We start from the raw sequence: 23,417 nt of genomic DNA on the forward strand, positions 1-23,417 counted from the left end.
AGGTCCCCTAGCCGAGATATTTGAATCATCGATAGTCACGGGTGAGGTGCCCTGAAGATTGGAGAGTGGCAAATGTTGTGCCTTTGTTTCAAAAGGGCTGCAGGGAAAAGCCTGGGAACTACAGGCCGGTGAGCCTCACATCTGTGGGGGGTAAATTGTTGGAAGGTATTTTGGGAGACAGGATCTACAGGCATTTAGAGACGCAAGGACTGATTAGGGACAGTCAGCATGGCTTTGTGAGTGGAAAATCATGTCTCACAAATTTGATTGAGTTTTTGAAGGGGTAACCAAGAAGGTAGATGATGGAGTGCAGTTGATGTTGTCTACATGGACTTTAGCAAGGCCTTTGACAAGGTACCGCATGGTAGGTTGTTGCATAAGGTTAAATCTCACAGGATCCAGGGTGAGGTATCTAAATGGATACAAAATTGGCTCCTTGACAGAATAAGAAGTTTAACAACACCAGGTTAAAGTCCAACAGGTTTATTTGGTAGCAAAAGCCACACAAGCTTTCGGAGCTCTAAGCCCCTTCTTCAGGTGAGTGGGAATTCTGTTCACAAACAGAGCTTACATGAATAATGGTTGGAATGCGAATACTTACCACTAATCAAGTCTTTAAGAAACAAAACAATGTGAGTGGAGAGAGCATCAAGACAGGCTAAAAAGATGTGTATTGTCTCCAGACAAGACAGCCAGTGAAACTCTGCAGGTCCACGCAACTGTGGGAGTTACAAATAGTGTGACATGAACCCAATATCCCGGTTTAGGCCGTCCTCGTGTGTGCAGAACTTGGCTATCGGTTTCTGCTCAGCGACTCTGCGCTGTCGTATGTTGCGAAGGCCGCCTTGGAGAACGCTTACCCGAATATCAGAGGCCGAATGCCCGTGACCGCTGAAGTGCTCCCCAACAGGAAGAGAACAGTCTTGCCTGGTGATTGTCGAGCGGTGTTCATTCATCCGTTGTCGCAGCGTCTGCATAGTTTCCCCAATGTACCATGCCTCGGGACATCCTTTCTTGCTGCGTATCAGGTAGACAACGTTGGCTGAGTTGCAAGAGTATGTACCGTGTACCTGGTGGATGGTGTTCTCACGTGAGATGATGGCATCTGTGTCGATGATCCGGCACGTCTTGCAGAGGTTGCTGTGGCAGGGTTGTGTGGTGTCGTGGTCACTGTTCTCCTGAAGGCTGGGTAGTTTGCTGCGGACAATGGTCTGTTTGAGGTTGTGCGGTTGTTTGAAGGCAAGAAGTGGGGGTGTGGGGATGGCCTTGGCGAGATGTTCATCTTCATCAATGACATGTTGAAGGCTCCGGAGGAGATGCCGTAGCTTCTCCGCTCTGGTGTTGTTAAACTTCTTACTGTGTTTACCCCAGTCCAACGCCGGCATCTCCACATCATTCTTGACAGAAGCCAGAGGGTGGTTGTAGAGAGTTGTTTTTCAAACTGGAGGCCTGTGACCAGTGGTGTGCCTCAGGGATCAGTGCTGGATCCACTGTTATTTGTCATTTATATTAATGATTTGGATGAGAATATAGGAGGCATGGTTAGTAAGTTTGCGGATGACACTAAGATTGGTGGCATAGTGGGCAGTGAAGAAGGTTATCTCCAATTGCAACAGGGTCTTGATCAACTCGGCCAGTGGGCTGTCAAATGGCAGATAGAGTTTAATTTAGACAAATGCGAGGTGATGCATTTTGGTAGGTTGAACCAGGGCAGGACTTACTCAGTTAATGGTAGGGCGTTGGGGAGAGTTACAGAACAAAGAGATCTAGGGGTACATGTTCATAGCTCCTTGAAAGTGGAGTCACGGGTGGACAGAGTGGTGAAGAAGGCATTCGGCATGCTTAGTTTCATCGGTCAGAACATTGAGTACTGGAGTTGGGACGTCTTGTTGAAGTTGTCCAAGACATTGGTAAGGCCACCTTGGAATACTGTGTATAGTTCTGGTCACCCTATTATAGAAAGGATATTATTAAACTAGAAAGAGTGCAGAAAATATTTACTAGGATGCTACTGGGACTTGATGGATTGAGTTATAAGGAGAGGCTGGATAGACTGGGACTTTTTTCTTTGGAGCGTAGGAGGCTGAGGGGAGATCTTATAGAGGTCTATAAAATAATGAGGGGCATAGATCAGCTAGATAATCAATATCTTTTCCCAAAGGTAGGAGAGTCTAAAACTAGAGCGCAGAGATACAGAAGTGTCCAGAGGGGCAATTTTTTCACACAGAGGGTGGTGACTGTCTGGAACAAGCTGCCAGAGGTAGTAGTAGAGGCGGGTACAATTTTGTCTTTTAAAAAGTATTTATACAGTTACATGGGTACGATGGGTATAGAGGGATATAGCCAAATGCGGGCAATTGGGACTAGCTTCGGGGTTTTTTAAAAAAAAGGGTGGCATGGACAAGTTGGGCCGAAGGGCCTGTTTCCATGCTGTAAACCTCTATGACTCTATGTATAAACCACCCGAACCCCTCGATTAGATTCCAGTCTGTAACTCACTTATGGGTAAGTGTCATTCTATAGATAAACCATCCAAACCCCTCTATTAGATTCCAGTCTCTAACTCACTCCCCGGTATCTGTTATTCTATATATAAACCACCTTAATCCCTTGATTAGATTCCAGTCTGTAACTCACTCCCCGGTATCTGTTATTCTATATATAAACCACCTTAATCCCTCGATTAGATTCCAGTCTGTATCTCACTCCCGGGTATCTGTTATTCTATATGCAAACTCCTGAACCCCTCGATTAGATTCCAGTCTGTAACTCACTCGCAGGTATCTGTTATTCTATATATAAATCACCCCGAACACCTCAATTAGATTCCAGACTGTAACTCACTCCCGGGTATCTGTTATTCTATATATAAATCACCCCAAACACCTCAATTAGATTCCAGACTGTAACTCACCCCCGGGTATCTGTTATTCTATATATAAATCACCCAAACCCCTCGATTAGATTCCAGTCTGTAAATCACTCCCGGGTATCTGTTATTCTATATATAAACCACCCCGAACCCCTCGATTAGATTCCAGTCTGTAACTCACTTCTGGGTATCTGTTATTCTATATAAAAACCACACAAACCCCTCGATTAGATTCCAGTCTGTAACTCACTCACGGGTATCTGTTATTCTATATATAAACCACTCAAACATCTCAATTAGATTCCAGTTTGTAACTCACTCCCGGGTATCTGTTATTCTATATATAAACCATCCCGAACCCCTCGATTAGATTCCAGTCTGTAACTCACCCCTGGGTATCTGTCTTTCTATAAATAAACCACCCAAATGCCCCGATTAAATTACAGTCTGTAACTCACTCCCAGTATCTGTCATTCTATATATAAGCCACCTAAACCCCTCAATTAGATTCCAGTCTGTAGCTCACTTCTGGGTATCTGTTATTCTATATATAAACCACTCAAACCCCTCAATTAGATTCCAGTCTGTAACTCACTCCTGGGTATCTGTTATTCTATATATAAACCACCCTGAACCCCTCGATTAGATTCCAGTCTGTAACTCACTCCCGGGTATCTGTTATTCTATATATGAACCACCCTGAACCCCTCGATTAGATTACAGTCTATAACTCACTCCCGGGTATCTGTTATTCTATATATAAATCACCCAAACCCCTCGATTAGATTCCAGTCTGTAACTCACTCCCGGGTATCTGTTATTCTATATATAAACCACCCTGAACCCCTCGATTAGATTCCAGTCTGTAACTCACTCCCGGGTATCTGTTATTCTATATATAAACCATCCCGAACCTCTCGATTAGATTCCAGTCTGTAACTCACTCTCCGATATCTGTTATTCTATATATAAACCATCCCGAACCCCTCGATTAGATTCCAGTCTGTAACTCACTCCCAGGTATCTGTCTTTCTATATATAAATCACCCAAACCCCTCGATTAGATTCCAGTCTGTAACTCACTCCCGGGTATCTGTTATTCTATATATAAATCATTCAAACCCCTCGATTAGATTCCAGTCTGTAACTCACTCCTGGGTATCTGTTATTTTCTATATAAACCATCCCGATCCCCTCGATTAGATTCCAGTCTGTAACTCACTCCCAGGTAATGTCTTTCCATATATAAACCACACAAACCCCTCGATTAGATTCCAGTCTGCCATGCATCTGTTAATTTACATATTTCACCCCTGAATACTTGACTTTCTTTCCCTCCTGTAATTCTTGCTTCAGTTCTTGTGATCTCATATATAAATGCACAAACCCGTTCTCTTGTGGATGTCTGTTACTTTATATATAAACTCTCCAATCCCCTGAATTAGATTGCAGTCTGTAACTGACTGCATTCTTCCTTACCCGTAGGTGTACCCCTCCGGTATTCGATATGGAATGTATGTTCTGGGAAGCAGGAAGATGGTGCGCAGGATGTGAATGGGGCTCAGGCAGCTGATGAACAGAAACATGGACTTCACGGATAGACCAGCCTCGTACAAAACCTACAGGGAGACGGGGAATGGGGTAGTGGGTGAAATAAAATAAGTGAGAAATGATCTTGGCTCAGAAGATGTGGAATTAGAATATAAAATAGGGTAGAGAGAGAGGTGGATACTCAGCGAGACCTTGGTGTCCTCACGCATCAGTAGCTGAAAGTAAGCGTGCTGGTACAGCAGGCAGTAAAGAAGGCAAATGGTATAGAAACATAGAAAATAGGTGCAGGAGGAGGCCATTCAGCCCTTCGAACCTGCACCACCATTCAATATGATCATGGCTGATCATGCACTTTCAATATCCCACTCCCGCTTTCCTCCAGACCCCTTGATCCCTTTAGCCACAAGGGCCACGTCCAGCTCCCTCTTGAACATATCTAACGAACTGGTCCCAACAGCTTCCTGTGGTAGAGAATTCCACAGGTTCACAAGTCTCTGAGTGAAGAAGCTCTTCTTCATCTCAGTCCTGAATAGCAAATAAATTAGTTAATTAGGACAATGTCAAGAAATAATGAGATTTGTTAGAAAGCTACTACAATAAATATGGAATATCTTAATTTTCATATAGACTGAACAACCCAGGTTGGCAACAGTCGCCTGGTTCAGAGTTTATTCGGGGTAGGTTCTCAGATCGATACCTACTGTAACGTGTTATTTTAGACCTGCTAATATGTAACGAGGCATATTTAATTAATAACTTCATAATGAAGGATTCTCAAGCCAGGAATGATAATAGCATGATAGAACTTGACGTGGAATTTGAGGGTGAGAAATCTGGGTCTGGAACTAGTGTCCCACATTTAAAGTATCCAATTACAAGGGCATGAAGACAGAGTTGTCTCATGTGGATTATGAAATTAGATTCAAAGAGAAGCCAACGAAGAAGCAGTGGCAAACATTTAAGGAACCGATTTGTTACTTTCTGCGAAGATATAAGGATGAGGCTGGTGATATACCAGCAGAGGGTTTCCTTTCCCATGTTTGACCTGATGGGGACTTCATGGGTTCCAGAGTCCATGTGGCAGACTCCCAGAGTCACTCCCCTGCTCTGTATATCACCGTGCCACCATCTCTGGTGGGTCAGCCATGGTGACGGTGGTTCCTGGGGCATTGTATGATGTATAATGTGGATAAATATGAGGTTATCCACTTTGGTAGCAATATTAGGAAGGCAGATTGCTATTTGAATGGGTGTAAATTGAGAGAAGTGGGTGATGCACAGCGAGAGGATTCGAGTGGAGGGATAGGGATGTTTTGCTGCAATTGTATAGGGCGTTGGTGAGGCCACACTTGGTGTATTGTGTGCAGTTTTGGTCTCTTTATCTGAGCTAATCATCTGAAGTTGTTGAACTTGAGACCAAAAGGCTGTGACTATCCCACCTCGACCCCTTTGTTTTCATTTTATTTAATTTTTAACTGTTCTCTACCATTTATTCCTTCATTGTCTTTATTTTTCTTTCCCCCACCAATCTTTCCCCCTATTATATCAACCCTTTCCTTACCTCTCTCCCTCCTTCACTGAGCCTCCGCACTCAGTCTCACCAAGACCACCAGTCTCTCCCCCATGGAGTTTCCTTCTCTCAGCCCTCTGCTTCACAATTCACACACTCCCGCCGCCACCCTCTAACTTTCGCCCCCTCAGTGTCTTTTCCTCCCGTGCCCCTGTGGTTTCTTTAACTCCATTTCTCACTCACTCAGGCACTCCTCAACTTCCCCTTACTCTTTCCCTCCACATCCCCCCCGACTCAGTGAGGAAGCTTCTCACCGACACCTCTCACCTTGATCAACAGAAAGGCAATCGGTGCCGAGGCGAAAGCTCCAGTATACCAGGTGATAACTGTGGATCGTTTCTGCTCAAATAAGTTTCCAACCTGGGAACAGATGCAATGGAAACAGTCAGTGCAGCTCTGTGTCTTTGTACAAGCAACTGAAGGTATTTGCTCTCAGCTCTGTGCACCCCAGCAAACGCCCCAACTCAAAACCTGCTCGATGTACTGAGCTAATACACCCTCAGTCTCTGTCTCTCATGTATGGCCCCACTGTATCTCTCTGTCTCTCTCTGTCTCTCTGTCTCTGTCTCTCTGTCTCTCTCTGTCTCTCTCTCTGTCTCCCTCTCTGTCTCTCTCTCTGTCTCTCTGTCTCTCTCTGTCTCTCTGTCTCTCTCTCTGTCTCTCTCTCTGTCTCTCTCTCTCTGTCTCTGTCTCTCTGTCTCTGTCTCTCTGTCTCTCTCTCTCTCTCTCTCTGTCTCTCTGTCTCTCTCTGTCTCTCTCTCTCTCTCTGTCTCTCTCTCTCTCTCTCTGTCTCTCTGTCTCTCTCTTTCTCTCTCTCTCTCTGTCTCTGTCTCCACCTGCTCTGCCCAAGACCGCAAGAAACTACAAAAGGTCATGAATGTAGCCCAGTCCATCACTCAAACCAGCCTCCCATCCATTGACTCTGTCTACACTTCCCGCTGCCTCATCAAAGCAGCCAGCATAATTAAGGACCCCACGCACCCCCGACATTCTCTCCTCCACCTTCTTCCGTCGGGGATAAAGATACAAAAGTCTGAGGTCACGTACCAACCGACTCAAGAACAGCTTCTTTCCTGCTGCTGTCAGACTTTTGAATGGACTTACCTTATATTAAGTTGATCTTTCTCTACACCCTAGCTATGACTGTAACACTACATTCTGCACTCTCTCCTTTCCTTCTCCCCTCTGCACATCCAGTGCGGTACTGATCCTGCACAGGCACAATGAGGAAAGGTTCAGCCTTCAATCGGGGCTGAGTGCCAATCTCCAATCACACCCCATGTACAATTACTGCACACACACAGACAGGCAAGGCCTACACGACAGGCTACAAGATGAATGTGTGTAAAATCACCGGCACCAACGCACCGCTCCCTGATGAGCTCAACGCATTCTATGCCCGTTTTGAGCAAGAGGTCAGCGAGAGCCTGTCCCCCACCCTGGATGTCTTGGATGAACCTGTATCTGGAGTCACCATTACAGATGTCAGTGCAGCTTTCTCGAAAGCAACTGACCTGGATAGGGTACCCGGACGAGCTCTGAGATCCTGCACGAATCAGCTGGCGGGGGTATTTGCAGATATCTTCAACCTCTCGATCTTCAACCAACAATCTGAGGTCCCTGTCTGCTCAAGAAAACGACCATCATCCCGGTACCAAAGAAACGCCAAGCAGCGTGCCTTAATGACTATCGGCCGGTGGCTCTGACATCTATCATTATGAAGTGCTTCGAAAGGTTAGTCACGACACGAATCAATTCCAGCCTCCCGGACTGCCTGGATCCACTACAGTTTGCCTCCCGCCACAACAGGTCCACAGTAGGTGCCATCTCCTGGGCCCTGCACTCAACCCTGGAACACCGAGGTAACAAATACACCTATGTCAGACTCCTATTTATTGACTATAGCTCAGCCTTCAATGCCATTATTCCTAGAAAACTAATTTCCAAACTCCGTGGCCTGGGCCTCGGCTCCTCCCTCTGCGACTGCATCCTGAACTTCCGAACCCACAGACCACAATCAGTAATCATAGGCAACAACACCTCCTCCACGATCATCCTCAATATCGGTGCCCCACAAGGCTGTGTTCTCAGCCCCCTACTATACTCCTTATACACCTATGACTGTGCGGCCAAATTCCCCTCCAATTCGATTTTCAAGTTTGCTGACGACACCACCGTAGTGGGTCGGATCTCAAACAATGACGAGACAGAGTACAGGAATGAGATAGAGAATCTGGTGAACTGGTGCAGCAACAATAATCTCTCCCTCAACAAAATGAAGGAGATTGTCATCGACTTCAGGAAGCGTAAAGGAGAACATGCCCCTGTCTACATCAAGGGAGACAAAGTAGAAAGGGTCGAGAGCTTCAGTTTTCTAGGTGTCCAAATCACCAACAACCTGTCCTGGTCCCCTCATGCTGACGCGATCGTTAAGAAAGCCCACCAACGCCTCTACTTTCTCAGAAGGCTAAGGAAGTTTGACTACAACTTTCACCAATGTTTACAGATGCACCATAGAAAGCATTCTTTCTGGTTGTATCACAGCTTGGTACGGCTCCTGCTCTGCCCAAGACCGCAAGGAACTACAAAGGATTGTGAATGTAGCCCAGTCCATCACGCAAACCAGCCTCCCATCCATTGACTCTGTCGACACTTCCCGCTGCCTCGGCAAAGCAGCCGGCATAATTAAGGACCCCACGCACCCCGGACATTCTCTCTTCCACCTTCTTCCCTCGGGAAAAAGATACAAAAGTCTGAGGTCACGAACCAACCGACTCAAGAACAGCTTCTTCCCTGCTGCTGTCAGACTTTTGAAGGGACCAGCCTTATATGAAGCTGATCTTCCCTACACCTTAGCTATGACTGTAGCAATACATTCTGCACTCTCTCCTTTCCTTCTCTATGAACAGTATGCTTTGTCTGTATAGCGCGCAAGAAACAATACTTTTCACTGTATTTCAATAATGTGACAATAATAAATGAAATCAAAGATACACAGACACAGGGTTCCCTGAGACAAGAATGAAACACAGGTCCCTGACACTGCGGGGCAGCAGTGTGAACCACTGTGCCATGTCCTGCCCATCAAAAAGCTCCTGTTTTATAACATCAGAGAGACCAATGTTGAACTGGGGGCAATCACATAGCAAAATTATATCAGGAAGAGGCACCATTTAAGCAGCATCTTTCACAGTGTCTGAATGTCCCTGAGCATTTTCCAGCAAATTAAATACATAATGTGTGGATCCTGCTGAACTCGGTAAAACACAGCAGCTTCACTGAGAACAGCAACTTCTCACAAAACCCCATCCAACTCCATGTTCCTCACAGAACATATCAGTCCGACATTTTCCTGAGAAACTGACAGTGCAGCACTCCCTCAGTACTGACTCTCTGACAGTGCAGCACTCCCTCAGCACTGACCCTCTGACAGTGCAGCACTCCCTCAGTACTGACCCTCTGACAGTGCGGCACTCCCTCAGTACTGACCCTCTGACAGTGCAGCACTCCCTCAGTACTGACCCTCTGACAGTGCAGCACTCCCTCAGTACTGACCCTCTGACAGTGTGGCACTCCCTCAGTACTGACCCTCTGACAGTGCAGCGCTCCCTCAGTACTGACCCTCTGACAGTGCAGCACGCCCTCAGTACTGACCCTCTGACAGTGCAGCACCCTCTCAGTACTGACCCTCTGACAGCGCAGCACTCCCTCAGCACTGACCCTGCAACAGTGCAGCACTCCCTCAGCACTGACCCTCTGACAGTGCGGCACTCCCTCAGTACTGACCCTCTGACAGAGCAGCTGTCCCTCAGTACTGACCCTCTGACAGTGCAGCACTCCCTCAGCACTGACCCTCTGACAGTGCAGCACTCCCTCAGAACTGACCCTCTGACAGTGCAGCACTCCCTCAGTACTGACCCTCCGACAGTGCAGCACTCCCTCAGTACTGACCCTCTGACAGTGCAGCACACCCTCAGTACTGACCCTCTGACAGTGCGGCACACCCTCAGTACTGACCCTCTGACAGTGCAGCACTCCCTCAGTACTGACCCTCTGACAGTGCGGCACTCCCTAGGCACTGACCCTCTGACAGTGCAGCACTCCCTCAGCACTGACCCTCTGACAGTGCAGCGCTCCCTCAGCACTGACCCTCTGATAGTGCGGCACTCCCTCAGTACTGACCCTCTGACAGTGCGGCACTCCCTCAGTACTGACCCTCTGACAGTGCGGCACTCCCTCAGCACTCTCCCTCTGACAGTGCAGCACTCCCTCAATACTGACCCTCTGACAGTGCAGCACTCCTCCAATACTGACCCTCTGACAGTGCAGCAGTCCCTCAGTACTGACCCTCTGACGGTGCAGCACTCCCTCAGTACTGACCCTCTGACTGTGCAGCACTCCCTCAGTACTGACCCTCTGACAGTGCAGCACTCCCTCAGTACTGACCCTCTGACAGTGCGGCACTCCCTCAGTACTGACCCTCTGACAGTGCAGCACTCCCTCAGTACTGACCCTCTGACAGTGCAGCACTCCCTCAGTACTGACCCTCTGACAGTGCAGCACTCCCTCAGCACTGACCCTCTGACAGTGCAGCACTCCCTCAGCACTGACCCTCTGACAGTGCGGCACTCCCTCAGCACTGACCCTCTGACAGTGCAGCACTCCCTCAGCACTGACCCTCTGACAGTGCAGCCCTCCCTCAGTACTGACCCTCTGACAGTGCAGCACTCCCTCAGCACTGACCCTCTGACAGTGCAGCACCCCCTCAGCACTGACCCTCTGACAGTGCAGCACTCCCTCAGCTCTGACCCTCTGACAGTGCAGCACTCCCTCAGCACTGACCCTCTGACAGTGCAGCACTCCCTCAGTACTGACCCTCTGACAGTGCAGCACTCCCTCAGCACTGACCCTCTGACAGTGCAGCACTCCCTCAGCACTGACCCTCTGACAGTGCGGCACTCCCTCAGTACTGACCCTCTGACAGTGCAGCACTCCCTCAGTACTGACCCTCTGACAGTGCAGCACTCCCCCAATACTGACCCTCTGACTGTACAGTGCTCCCTCATCACCGACCCTGTGAGAGTGCAGCGCTCCTTCAGTACTGACCCTCTGACAGTGCAGCACTCCCTCAGTACTGACCCACTGACAGTGCAGCACTCCCTCAGTACTGACCCTCTAACAGTGCGGCACTCCCTCAGAACTGATCCTCTGACAGTGCAGCACTCCCTCAGTACTGACCCTCTAACAGTGCGGCACTCCCTCAGAACTGATCCTCTGACAGTGCAGCACTCCCTCAGTACTGACCCTCTGACAGTGCAGCACTCCCTCAGTCCTGACCCTCTGACAGTGCGGCACTCCCTCAGCACTGACCCTCTGATAGTGCAACACTCCCTCAGCACTGACCCTCTGACAGTGCGGCACTCCCTCAGCACTGACCCTCTGACAGTGCAGCACTCCCTCAGTACTGACCCTCTGACAGTGCAGCACTCCCTCAGCACTGACCCTCTGACAGTGCAGCACTCCCTCAGCACTGACCCTCTGACAGTGCAGCACTCCCTCAGCACTGACCCTCTGACAGTGCAGCACTCCCTCAGCACTGACCCTCTGACAGTGCAGCACTCCCTCAGCACTGACCCTCTGACAGTGCAGCACTCCCTCAGCACTGACCCTCTGACAGTGCGGCACTCCCTCAGTACTGACTGTTACACAGGTCAATGCTCCTGGAGCACTTTTAATCATCAATTAAACATGCACCTACCTGAATATTTGTTAAGAGGAAGATAGCTCCTCCTATTGACAAGAGGCACATTGCAGGGAACAGCAATGCTGCAGTGGCTGCAACAGAGGGAGCAGTGTAAGTGAGAAAGAACATGCTTATTAATACATCATATTCTTCTCAACCATCTGTAATCATTGGATTTACTTGTCCCAAATTAAATGTGGCAGCAATTTTGCACACGGCAAGATCCACATTTTATTCATGTCATTGTGTATCAGATGGTTTGATGTTAGGTTTTTTAGGGAGTGTTCGCTGCAGGAATTGGATCCTTGAGTTTTAGTGTGGGGTTTATGAGAAATAATTGTAATGACTTTCACAAGGCTCGCAATGTGGACCTCTTAGAATACGACCTGCCTGATTTTTATTTTTAATTCATGGGACACGGGCGTCGCTGGCTGGGCCAGCATTTATTGCCCATCCCTAGTTGCCCGAGGACAGTTGAGAGTCACCCACATGGCTGTGGCTCTGGAGTCACATGTAGGCCAGACCGGGGTAAGGACGGCAGATTTCCTTCCCTAAAGGAACCAGATGGGTTTTTCCGACAATCGACAATGGTTTCATGGTCATCAGTAGACATTTAATTCGAATTTTTTAACAATTGAATTCAAATTTCAAATCCCACTCGGCCAATGCCTCTCCATGGCAGTAATGGTTTGTTCAATCAGGGAGCCCTCAATGTGTACATAATGTGGAGTTTCAGGATTACTTGCACCCCTGGTTTATCCTCTGTACAAGGAAGCAACTCTCAGAGTGTTACTAAATATGTAAATAAATTAAATTTGTTGAAGGGACACCAGCCTCAGAGGAGTTAAAGTAAAATTTATTTCTTCGTGTCAGAAGTAGGCTTAAATTAACACTGCAATGAAGTTACTGTGAAAATCCCCTAGTCGCCACACTCCGGCGCCTGTTCGGGTACACTGAGGGAGAATTTAACACGGCCAATGCACCTAACCAGCACATCTTTCAGACTGTGGGAGGAAACCGGAGCACCTGGAGGAAACCCACGCAGACACGGGGAGAACGTGCAAACTCCACACAGGCAGTGACCCAAACTGGGAATCGAACCGGTTATTGGATAGGCACATGGAGCACACCAGGATGATAGGGAGTGGGATAGCTTGATCTTGGTTTCAGATAAAGCTCGGCACAACATCGTGGGCCGAAGGGCCTGTTCTGTGCTGTACTGTTCTATGTTCTATGTTCTAACCCGGGTTCCTGGCGCTGTGAGGCAGCAGTGCTAACCACTGTGCCACCGTTATTTCAATAACTAATCTTTTTCCTTCTTGAAATCTGACTCAAATTGCAGGCAATTGCAAGGTAGAAATTTAAACATTTCTGAAGCCTAAGGAAAGGCGACGTCCTCATGGTATTATTGCTCGACTATTAATCCAGAAACTCAACTAATGTTCTGGGGACCTGGGTTCGAATCCCGCTACGGCAGATGGTGGAATTTGAATTCAATAAAATAATATCTGGAATTAAGAATCTACTGATGACCATGAAATCGTTGTCGATTGTCGGAAAAACCCACCTGGTTCACTAATGTCCTTTAGGGAAGGAAATCTGCCCGTCCTTACCCGGTCTGGCCTACATGTGACTCCAGAGCCACAGCAATGTGTGGTTGACTCTCGACTGCCCTTGGGCAACCAGGGTAATAAATGCTGGTCCAGCCAGTGATGCCCATGTCCCATGAGTGAATAGAAGTGAGGAGGTCTGCAAGTGGGGCCAGCCAGGGGAGTTAGTCACTGGTGAAGACTGGTTTCTGAAGTGCTCGCTGCAGAGGATGGATATGAGGGATTTAGGGGAACTGGGAGTTTCGAGAGGTTCTCCATTGTTGGTGATAGCCGGGTATAGGCCCAACACACCAGAGCCATCCATTTTCCGGGCTACCTGATTCAGGTTGATTTGCTGATTGCTGATTTGATAACTATGAGGTCATGAACTAATCCCTGCTCATTTCACAACAACAAATCCGAAATGGCCTTCACCCCTGGTTGGTTCCACAACATATTCCTCCAAAAAAAATCTCCAATACATTCAATAACCTCTCCTCGAAGCTACCCTTGCCAATTGGAGTAATTCAGACTTATATTGGGGCGACACGGTGGCACAGTGATTAGCACTGCTGCCTCACAGCACCAGGGACCCGGATTCGATTCCCGGCTTGGGTCACTGTCGTTGGAACATAAGAACATAAGAAATAGGAGCAGGAGTAGGCCATCTAGCCCCTCGAGCCTGCCCCGCCATTCAATAAGATCATGGCTGATCTGAAGTGGATCAGTTCCACTTACCCGCCTGATCCCTATAACCCCTAATTCCCTTACCGATCAGGAATCCATCTATCCGTGATTTAAACATATTCAATGAGGTAGCCTCCACCACTTCAGTGGGCAGAGAATTCCAGAGATTCACCACCCTCTGAGAGAAGAAGTTCCTCCTCAACTCTGTCCTAAACTGACCCCCCTTTATTTTGAGGCTGTGCCCTCTAGTTCTAGTTTCCTTTCTAAGTGGAAAGAATCTCTCCACCTCTACCCTATCCAGCCCCTTCATTATCTTATAGGTCTCTATAAAATCCCCCCTCAGCCTTCTAAATTCCAACGAATACAAACCCAATCTGCTCAGTCTCTCCTCATAATCAACACCCCTCATCTCTGGTATCAACCTGGTGAACCTTCTCTGCACTCCCTCCAAGGCCAATATATCCTTCCGCAAATAAGTCTGCATGGAGTCTGCATGTTCTCCCCGTGTCTGCGTGGGTTTCCTCCGGGTGCTCCGGTTTCCTCCCACAGATAAAGATATTCGGGTTAGGTGCATTGGCCGTGCTAAATTGCCCCTTAGTGTCCAAGGATGTGTGGGTTAAGTGGATTGGCCATGCTAATTGCCCCATGAGCGGAGTACTGCTCTCTCCCAGACACACATAGTGTCCCACCCTATCCCAGTCACCGGGATCTGAGAAGGAGCTGCACTCACCGGCAGTGGAGAAGGCGATCATCAGGGTTGCTGTGGTGTACATGAATCTGTGAAAAGTCCAAAGAGAACTGATTTCAAACCTGACCTTGGCGGTCCCTGCACCTTCTCCCCCTTGCCCTTTGACAGGAGTGGGCCTCTCAACAAACCCACAATTTTCACTACCTCGGGACAGCCAGGGGTAATTCACACACGCTGGAGGGAACTGACAAAGGAAGAGGCAAGATTATCTCTGTGTCGCTGCCGCGACTGGCAGCGAGGAAGATAGAGCACTCACTCACCTTCCAACACACTGAAAAACATTTATTTGTGGCGGTTCACATCACAAGCAGAGACCTCCCCACCAACAGCAACAGATTCCATCTGTTAGGGTTGACAGGGGCACAGCCTAATACTGACCACTGCTGGACAATTCATCCTCCTCCCCCTCATCCGCCCCTCCCCCCCTCACCTCCCCCTCCTCCCCCTCACCTCCTCCTCCTCCCCCTCACTCTCCTCCTCCCCCTCATCTCCCCTCCCCCCCTCACCTCCTCCTCCTCCCCCTCACCTCCTCCTCCTCCCCCTCACCTCCTCCTCCTCCCCCTCACCTCCTCCTCCTCCCCCTCACCTCCTCCTCCTCCCCCTCACCTCCTCCTCCTCCCCCTCACCTCCTCCTCCTCCCCTCACCTCCCCCTCCTCCCCTCACCTCCTCCTCCCCCTCACCTCCTCCTCCTCCCCCTCACCTCCTCCTCCTCCCCTCACCTCCCCCTCCTCCCCCTCACCTCCCCCTCCTCCCCCTCACCTCCTCCTCCTCCCCCTCACCTCCTCCTCCTCCCCCTCACCTCCTCCTCCTCCCCCTCACCTCCTCCTCCTCCCCCTCACCTCCTCCTCCCCCTCACCTCCTCCTCCTCCCCCTCACCTCCTCCTCCTCCCCCTCACCTCCCCCCCTCCCCCTCACCTCCTCCTCCTCCCCCTCACCTCCCCCTCCTCCCCCTCACCTCCTCCTCCTCCCCCTCACCTCCTCCTCCTCCCCCTCACCTCCTCCTCCTCCCCCTCACCTCCTCCTCCTCCCCTCACCTCCCCCTCCTCCCCCTCACCTCCTCCTCCCCCTCACCTCCTCCTCCCCCTCACCTCCTCCTCCTCCCCCTCACCTCCTCCTCCTCCCCCTCACCTCCTCCTCCTCCCCTCCCCTCCCCCTCCTCCCCCTCACCTCCTCCTCCGCCTCACCTCCTCCTCCCCCTCACCTCCTCCTCCTCCCCTCACCTCCCCCTCCTCCCCCTCACCTCCCCCTCCTCCCCCTCACCTCCTCCTCCTCCCCCTCACCTCCTCCTCCTCCCCCTCACCTCCCCCCCTCCCCCTCACCTCCTCCTCCTCCCCCTCACCTCCCCCTCCTCCCCCTCACCTCCCCCTCCTCCCCCTCCTCCCCCTCACCTCCTCCTCCTCCCCCTCACCCCTCTCTTCCTCATCATTTCCTCCTCCTCCTCCATTCCACCCTCTTTGCCTCCCTCTATCTCGTCTGCACCCCCAACCATCTTCTCCCTCACTCACTCTCTCCCCACTCTCCTATCTCTCCCTCTCCCTCTCCCCTACTCAATCGCTCCCCATCCTCCTATCTCTCCCTCTCCCTCACTCACTCTCTCCTCATTCTCCTATCTCTCCCTCTCCCTCACTCACCCTCCCCCATCCTCCTGCCCCTCCTGCACTCTGTCTCCCTCTGTCTCTCCACATTTCTCGCTGGGCCTCGTCTGTCCCACTCCCTCCTTCCCTGTCTCTCGATCATTCGCATACTCCTCTCCCTCTCTATCTCTCCCCCCTCTCTCTGCCTCCCCCCCTCTCTCTCTGTCTCCCCCCTCTGACTCCCCCTCTCTCTGTCTCCCCTCTCTCTCTCCCCCCCTCTCTCTGTCTCCCCCTCTCTCCCTTCCCCCCTCTCTCTCCCCCCCTCTCTCTGACTTCCCCTCTCTCTCTCTCAGTCTCTCTCTCCTCTCCCAGTCTTCCTCTCTCTCTCTGCCTCCCCCCGTCTCTCTGTCTCCCCTCTCTCTCTGTCTCCCCCTCTCTCTCTCTGCCTCCCCCCTCTCTCTGTCTCGCCCCCTCTCTGTCTCCCCCCTCTCTGTCTCCCCTCTCTCTGTCTCCCCTCTCTCTGTCTCCCCCCTCTCTGTCTCCCTCCTCTCTATCTCTCCCCTCTCTCTATGTCTCCCTCCCTTCTCTCTCACTCCCCCTCTCTCTGTCTCCCTCCTCTCTCTTTCTCCCCTCTCTCTGTCTCCCCTCTCTCTGTCTCCCCCCTCTCTGTCTCCCTCCTCTCTATCTCTCCCCTCTCTCTGTCTCCCTCCCTTCTCTCTCACTCCCCTCTCTCTGTCTCCCCCCTCTCTCTGTCTCCCTCCTCTCTCTGTCTCCCTCCTCTCTCTGTCTCCCTCCTCTCTCTGTCTCCCTCCTCTCTCTGTCTCCCTCCTCTCTCTGTCTCCCCTCTCTCTTTCTCCCCTCTCTCTGTCTCCTTCCTCTCTCTGTCTCCCTCCTCTCTCTGTCTCCCTCCTCTCTCTGTCTCCCTCCTCTCTCTGTCTCCCCTCTCTCTTTCTCCCCTCTCTCTGTCTCCCTCCTCTCTCTGTCTCTCCCCTCTCTCTATCTCCCCCCTCTCTCTGTCTCCCTCCTCTCTCTGTCTCCCCTCTCTCTTTCTCCCTCCCTCTCTCTGTCTCCCCCCTCTCTCTGTCTCCCTCCTCTCTCTGTCTCCCTCCTCTCTCTGTCTCCCCCCTCTCTCTGTCTCCCTCCTCTCTCTGCCTCCCCTCTCTCTTTCTCCCCTCTCTCTGTCTCCCCTCTCTCTTTCTCCCCTCTCTCTGTCTCCCTCCTCTCTCTGTCTCCCTCCTCTCTCTGTCTCCCCCCTCTCTCTGTCTCCCTCCTCTCTCTGTCTCCCCTCTCTCTTTCTCCCCTCTCTCTGTCTCCCCTCTCTCTTTCTCCCCTCTCTCTGTCTCCCTCCTCTCTCTGTCTCCCTCCTCTCTCTGTCTCCCTCCTCTCTCTGTCTCCCCTCTCTCTGTCTCCCTCCTCTCTCTGTCTCCCTCCTCTCTCTGTCTCCCCTCTCTCTGTCTCCCTCCACTCTCTGTCTCCCCCCTCTCTCTGTCTCCCCCCTCTCTCTGTCTCCCTCCTCTCTCTGTCTCCCTCCTCTCTCTTTCTCCCCTCTCTCTGTCTCCCCTCTCTCTTTCTCCCCTCTCTCTGTCTCCCCTCTCTCTGTCTCCCCTCTCTCTGTCTCCCTCCTCTCTCTGTCTCCCCCCTCTCTCTGTCTCCCCCCTCTCTCTGTCTCCCTCCTCTCTCTGTCTCCCTCCTCTCTCTTTCTCCCCTCTCTCTGTCTCCCCTCTCTCTGTCTCCCTCCTCTCTCTGTCTCCCCTCTCTCTGTCTCCCTCCTCTCTCTGTCTCCCCCCTCTCTCTGTCTCCCCCCTCTCTCTGTCTCCCTCCTCTCTCTGTCTCCCTCCTCTCTCTTTCTCCCCTCTCTCTGTCTCCCTCTCTCTTTCTCCCCTCTCTCTGTCTCCCCCCTCTCTCTGTCTCCCTCCTCTCTCTGTCTCCCCCCTCTCTCTGTCTCCCTCCTCTCTCTGTCTCCCCCCTCTCTCTGTCTCCCTCCTCTCTCTTTCTCCCCTCTCTCTGTCTCCCTCCTCTCTCTGTCTCCCCCCTCTCTCTGTCTCCCCTCTCTCTGTCTCCCCTCTCTCTGTCTCCCTCCTCTCTCTTTCTCCCCTCTCTCTCTGTCTCCCTCCTCTCTCTGTCTCCCCCCTCTCTCTGTCTCCCTCCTCTCTCTGTCTCCCCTTTCTCTGTCTCCCTCCACTCTCTGTCTCCCCCCTCTCTCTGTCTCCCCCCTCTCTCTGTCTCCCTCCTCTCTCTGTCTCCCTCCTCTCTCTTTCTCCCCTCTCTCTGTCTCCCCTCTCTCTTTCTCCCCTCTCTCTGTCTCCCCTCTCTCTGTCTCCCCTCTCTCTGTCTCCCTCCTCTCTCTGTCTCCCCCCTCTCTCTGTCTCCCCCCTCTCTCTGTCTCCCTCCTCTCTCTGTCTCCCTCCTCTCTCTTTCTCCCCTCTCTCTGTCTCCCCTCTCTCTGTCTCCCTCCTCTCTCTGTCTCCCCTCTCTCTGTCTCCCTCCTCTCTCTGTCTCCCCCCTCTCTCTGTCTCCCCCCTCTCTCTGTCTCCCTCCTCTCTCTGTCTCCCTCCTCTCTCTTTCTCCCCTCTCTCTGTCTCCCTCTCTCTTTCTCCCCTCTCTCTGTCTCCCCCCTCTCTCTGTCTCCCTCCTCTCTCTGTCTCCCCCCTCTCTCTGTCTCCCTCCTCTCTCTGTCTCCCCCCTCTCTCTGTCTCCCTCCTCTCTCTTTCTCCCCTCTCTCTGTCTCCCTCCTCTCTCTGTCTCCCCCCTCTCTCTGTCTCCCCTCTCTCTGTCTCCCCTCTCTCTGTCTCCCTCCTCTCTCTTTCTCCCCTCTCTCTCTGTCTCCCTCCTCTCTCTGTCTCCCCCCTCTCTCTGTCTCCCTCCTCTCTCTGTCTCCCCTTTCTCTGTCTCCCTCCTCTCTCTGTCTCCCCCTCTCTCTGTCTCCCTCCTCTCTCTGTCTCCCCCCTCTCTCTGTCTCCCTCCTCTCTCTGTCTCCCCTCTCTCTGTCTCCCCTCTCTCTGTCTCCCCTCTCTCTGTCTCCCTCCTCTCTCTGTCTCCCCCCTCTCTGTCTCCCTCCTCTCTCTGTCTCCCTCCTCTCTCTGTCTCCCCCCTCTCTCTATCTCTCCCCTCTCTCTATGTCTCCCTCCCTTCTCTCTCACTCCCCCTCTCTCTGTCTCCCTCCTCTCTCTTTCTCCCCTCTCTCTGTCTCCCCCCTCTCTCTGTCTCCCCTCTCTCTGTCTCCCCTCTCTCTGTCTCCCTCCTCTCTCTGTCTCCCTCCTCTCTCTGTCTCCCCTCTCTCTTTCTCCCCTCTCTCTGTCTCCCCCCTCTCTCTGTCTCCCTCTCTCTGTCTCCCCCTCTCTCTGTCTCCCCGCCTCTTTTTGTCTCCCTCTCTCTGTCTCCCCCACTCTCTGTCTCCCTCTCTCTGCCTCCCCTTCTCTCTGTCTCCCCCCTCTCTCTGTCTCCCCCCTCTCTGACTCCCCCCCGCCTGTCTCTCTCCCCCCCCCTCTCTCTCTGCCCCTCTCTCTGACTTCCCCTCTCTCTCTCTCTCTGTCTCCCCCTCTCTCTCTGTCTCCCCCTCTCTGTCTCCCCCCCTCTCTCTCCGTCTCCCCCCCCCTCTCTCTGACCCCCCCTCTCTCTGTCTCCCTCCTCTCTCAGTCTCCTCCTCTCTCTCTGCTCCTCACCCAACCCAGCCTCTGCCCTCTGTCTGTCTGTCCGTACCTCCCACTCTCTCTGCCCCTTCCCTCACCCTCTTATTCCTCTGTCTCTCTCTCTATCTCTCTCTCCCTCATTCCCTCCTCCCCCTCCACTGTTGCCATCGAACTCCATCCCACAGTGTAGGTCGGGGACTCACATGCCGATGAGACGGGTTACCATGGTGCCGAGCTGGTCGAACAGGAAGCCAATGAGGAAAGCCGGGAAGGCATCAGTGAAGGTGGCGATGGTGAAAATGAGGTGGAAACGATCAAACTGAGGATAGCAATTATCTGAGAGAGAGAGAGAAACCGTGAGAGAGAGAGCGAGAGAGGGAGCTCCCAATGAGACAAAACTTCTCACCAACTCAACACGTCTCAATAAGCAAGGACTAGACTGACAGCACTGACCCTCTGACAGTGCGGCACTTCCTCAGTACTGACCCTCTGACAGTGCGGCACTCCCTCAGTACTGACCCTCTGACAGTGCGGCACTCCCTCAGTACTGACCCTCTGACAGTGCAGCACTCCCTCAGCACTGACCCTCTGACAGTGCTGCACTCCCTCAGTACTGACCCTCTGACAGTGCAGCACTCCCTCAGTACTGACCCTCTGACAGTGCAGCACTCCCTCAGTACTGACCCTCTGACAGTGCAGCACTCCCTCAGCACTGACCCTCTGACAGTGCAGCACTCCCTGAGTACTGACCAACTGACAGTGCAGCACTCCCTCAGCACTGACCCTCTGACAGTGCAGCACTCCCTCAGTACTGACCCTCTGACAGTACACCACTCCCTCAGAATTGACCCTCTGACAGTGCAGCACTCCCTCAGCACTGACCCTCTGACAGTGCGGCGCTCCCTCAGTACTGACCCTCTGACAGTGCAGCACTCCCTCAGTACTGACCCTCTGACAGTGCAGCACTCCCTCAGCACTGACCCTCTGACAGTGCAGCACTCCCTCAGTACTGACCCTCTGACAGTGCAGCACTCCCTCAGCACTGACCCTCTGACAGTGCAGCACTCCCTCAGCACTGACCCTCTGACAGTGCAGCACTCCCTCAGTACTGACCCTCTGACAGTGCAGCACTCCCTCAGCACTGACCCTCTGACAGTGCGGCACTCCCTCAGTACTGACCCTCTGACAGTGCAGCACTCCCTGAGTACTGACCAACTGACAGTGCAGCACTCCCTCAGCACTGACCCTCTGACAGTGCAGCACTCCCTCAGCACTGACCCTCTGACAGTGCGGCACTCCCTCACTACCGACCCTCTGACAGTGCAGCACTCCCTCACTACCGACCCTCTGACAGTGCGGCACTGCCTCAGTACTGACCCTCTGACAGTGCAGCACTCCCTCAGCACTGATCCTCTGACAGTGCAGCACTCCCTCAGCACTGACCCTCTGACAGTGCAGCACTCCCTCAGTACTGACCCTCTGACAGTGCAGCACTCCCTCAGCACTGACCCTCTGACAGTGCAGCACTCCTTCAGGACTAGCCCTGAGTGCGTCACTGAGGCTCACGTTAGTGTAAAGGGGCTGGAACATGCTACATGGATCAAATATCAAATGGTTCTCTGCGTGTGCTCTGGAAACCCAGAGGCTTTGCTTGATGGAACAACAGCACCCCACCTCCTGAGTTCCCAGTCTTTCTCTCCTCTCTCTCCATTTCAATGCTTCCTGGGGCAAGTTGACACCCCCCCGCTTGTTTCCCTCTCCATCTGTCAGACCCCCCCTTCCTCTCTCTCCCACACACACACACACACACACACACACTTACACACGCTAACTTGCTGTTGACTGGTGTTGTTCAGCAGCTGACAGAGTTCGAAGAAGTATCCCTCCTCCTCGAGTACGAAAACAAGTGAGGCCCAGCCGTAGATCACTCCCGCAAAGCCCACGCACTCCAACAGGCCGGAGGCGAAGGTCAGATACCGCTTGATCCTCTCACCCAGTGGCTGCATTCGCTCCGACTCTGGGAGAATCCACCCCAATATCCCGAGATCTCCCCGTCCCTGGGTGTGAGAGAGAGAATTTCCGTTTGGTTTTGGGATGAATGCCCCCCCTCCCCTCCCCCCCACCCCCGCCTCCCTCCAGTCTGCCTCTCTCTGTTTGATCTGATTGGTGTGGTAAATGCAGGCTTGGGGCCTATCGCCTTGTGACAGCCCCACCTGGGAGATAATCGGGGCAGGATTTTACACATCCCGTACCAGGCGTCCCCACCTGACCCAGGAAACCTGTAAAATAGAACATGATACCATTCGGCCCGTATCCCGATGTCATCCCCCACACCGGCTGATATTTCGGTTGGCGGGTTGGCAGTGCGCCCTCTGACAGTTACTGAGCCAATTGAGAGGATCATCTGCCCCATTGCCCGGAATATTATTGAAATGTCCCAAACTGCTTCCGACTAGACTCCTCCCCCCACACCCCTTATCGCTCAGCCTGACCTCTAACCCCACCCTGACCTCTAACTCCCCACCCTGACCTCTATCCCCCACCAGCCCAACCTCTAACCCCACCCTGACCTCTAACTCCCCACCCTGACCTCTAACCCCCCAGCCTGACCTCTAACCCCCCAGCCCGACCTCTCCTGCCCCACCCTGACCTCTACCGCTAAGATTTTGATGGGTATAGATAGAGTGAATGCAAGCAGGCTTTTTCCGCTGAGGCGAGGGGAGAAAAAAACCAGAGGGCATGGGTTAAGGGTGAAAGGAGAAAAGTTTAAAGGGAATATTAGGGGGGGCTTCTTCACGCAGAGAGTGGTGGGAGTGTGGAATGAGCTGCTGGATAAAGTGGTAAATGCGGGGTCACTTTTAACATTTAAGAAAAACTTGGACGGGTTCATGGATGAGAGGGGTGTGGAGGGATATGGTCCAAGTGCAGGTCAGTGGGACTCGGCAAAAAATAGTTCGGCACAGACAAGAAGGGCCAAAAGGCCTGTTTCTGAGCTGTAATTTTCTATGGTTCTGTGGTACCGACCCAACCCTGACCTCTACACATCCCACCCCGACCTCTACCCCCACCCTGACCTCTACCGACCCAACCCTGACCTCTACACATCCCACCCCGACCTCTACCCCCACCCTGACCTCTACCGACCCAACCCTGACCTCTACACATCCCACCCCGACCTCTACCCCCACCCTGACCTCTACCGACCCAACCCTGACCTCTACACATCCCACCCCGACCTCTACCCCCACCCTGACCTCTACCGACCCAACACTGACCTCTATCCCCCACCCCAACCTCTACCCCCATCCCGACCTCTATCTACCCCACCCTGACCTCTACCCATCCCACCCCAACCTCTACCCCTGCAGCCCGACCTCTACCCCCCCATCCTGCTCCCTACCCATCCCACCCCAACCTCTACCCCTGCAGCCCGACCTCTACCCACCCATCCTG

General features: G+C 52.3%; 1 protein-coding gene across 1 annotated transcript in view; it reads right to left on the bottom strand.

Annotated features, from left to right (window-relative positions):
- Window positions 1-21,970, bottom strand: part of LOC144505405 (equilibrative nucleobase transporter 1-like) — a 44,630-nt gene extending 22,660 nt beyond the window's left edge. Inside the window, exons 1-6 of the mRNA XM_078231516.1 lie at window positions 21,781-21,970; window positions 20,168-20,300; window positions 14,743-14,789; window positions 11,752-11,828; window positions 6,261-6,353; window positions 4,352-4,491 (exon numbers count right to left, since the gene is read on the bottom strand). Of these exons, the coding sequence (XP_078087642.1) occupies window positions 4,352-4,491; window positions 6,261-6,353; window positions 11,752-11,828; window positions 14,743-14,789; window positions 20,168-20,300; window positions 21,781-21,970 (680 nt within the window). The remainder of the gene's footprint in view (window positions 1-4,351; window positions 4,492-6,260; window positions 6,354-11,751; window positions 11,829-14,742; window positions 14,790-20,167; window positions 20,301-21,780) is intronic.
- Between the last annotated feature and the right edge of the window lie 1,447 nt (window positions 21,971-23,417).

The sequence above is a fragment of the Mustelus asterias genome, chromosome 16 (genome assembly GCF_964213995.1).
Source record: "Mustelus asterias chromosome 16, sMusAst1.hap1.1, whole genome shotgun sequence".
In the NCBI taxonomy this organism is placed as follows: Eukaryota; Metazoa; Chordata; class Chondrichthyes; order Carcharhiniformes; family Triakidae; genus Mustelus; species Mustelus asterias.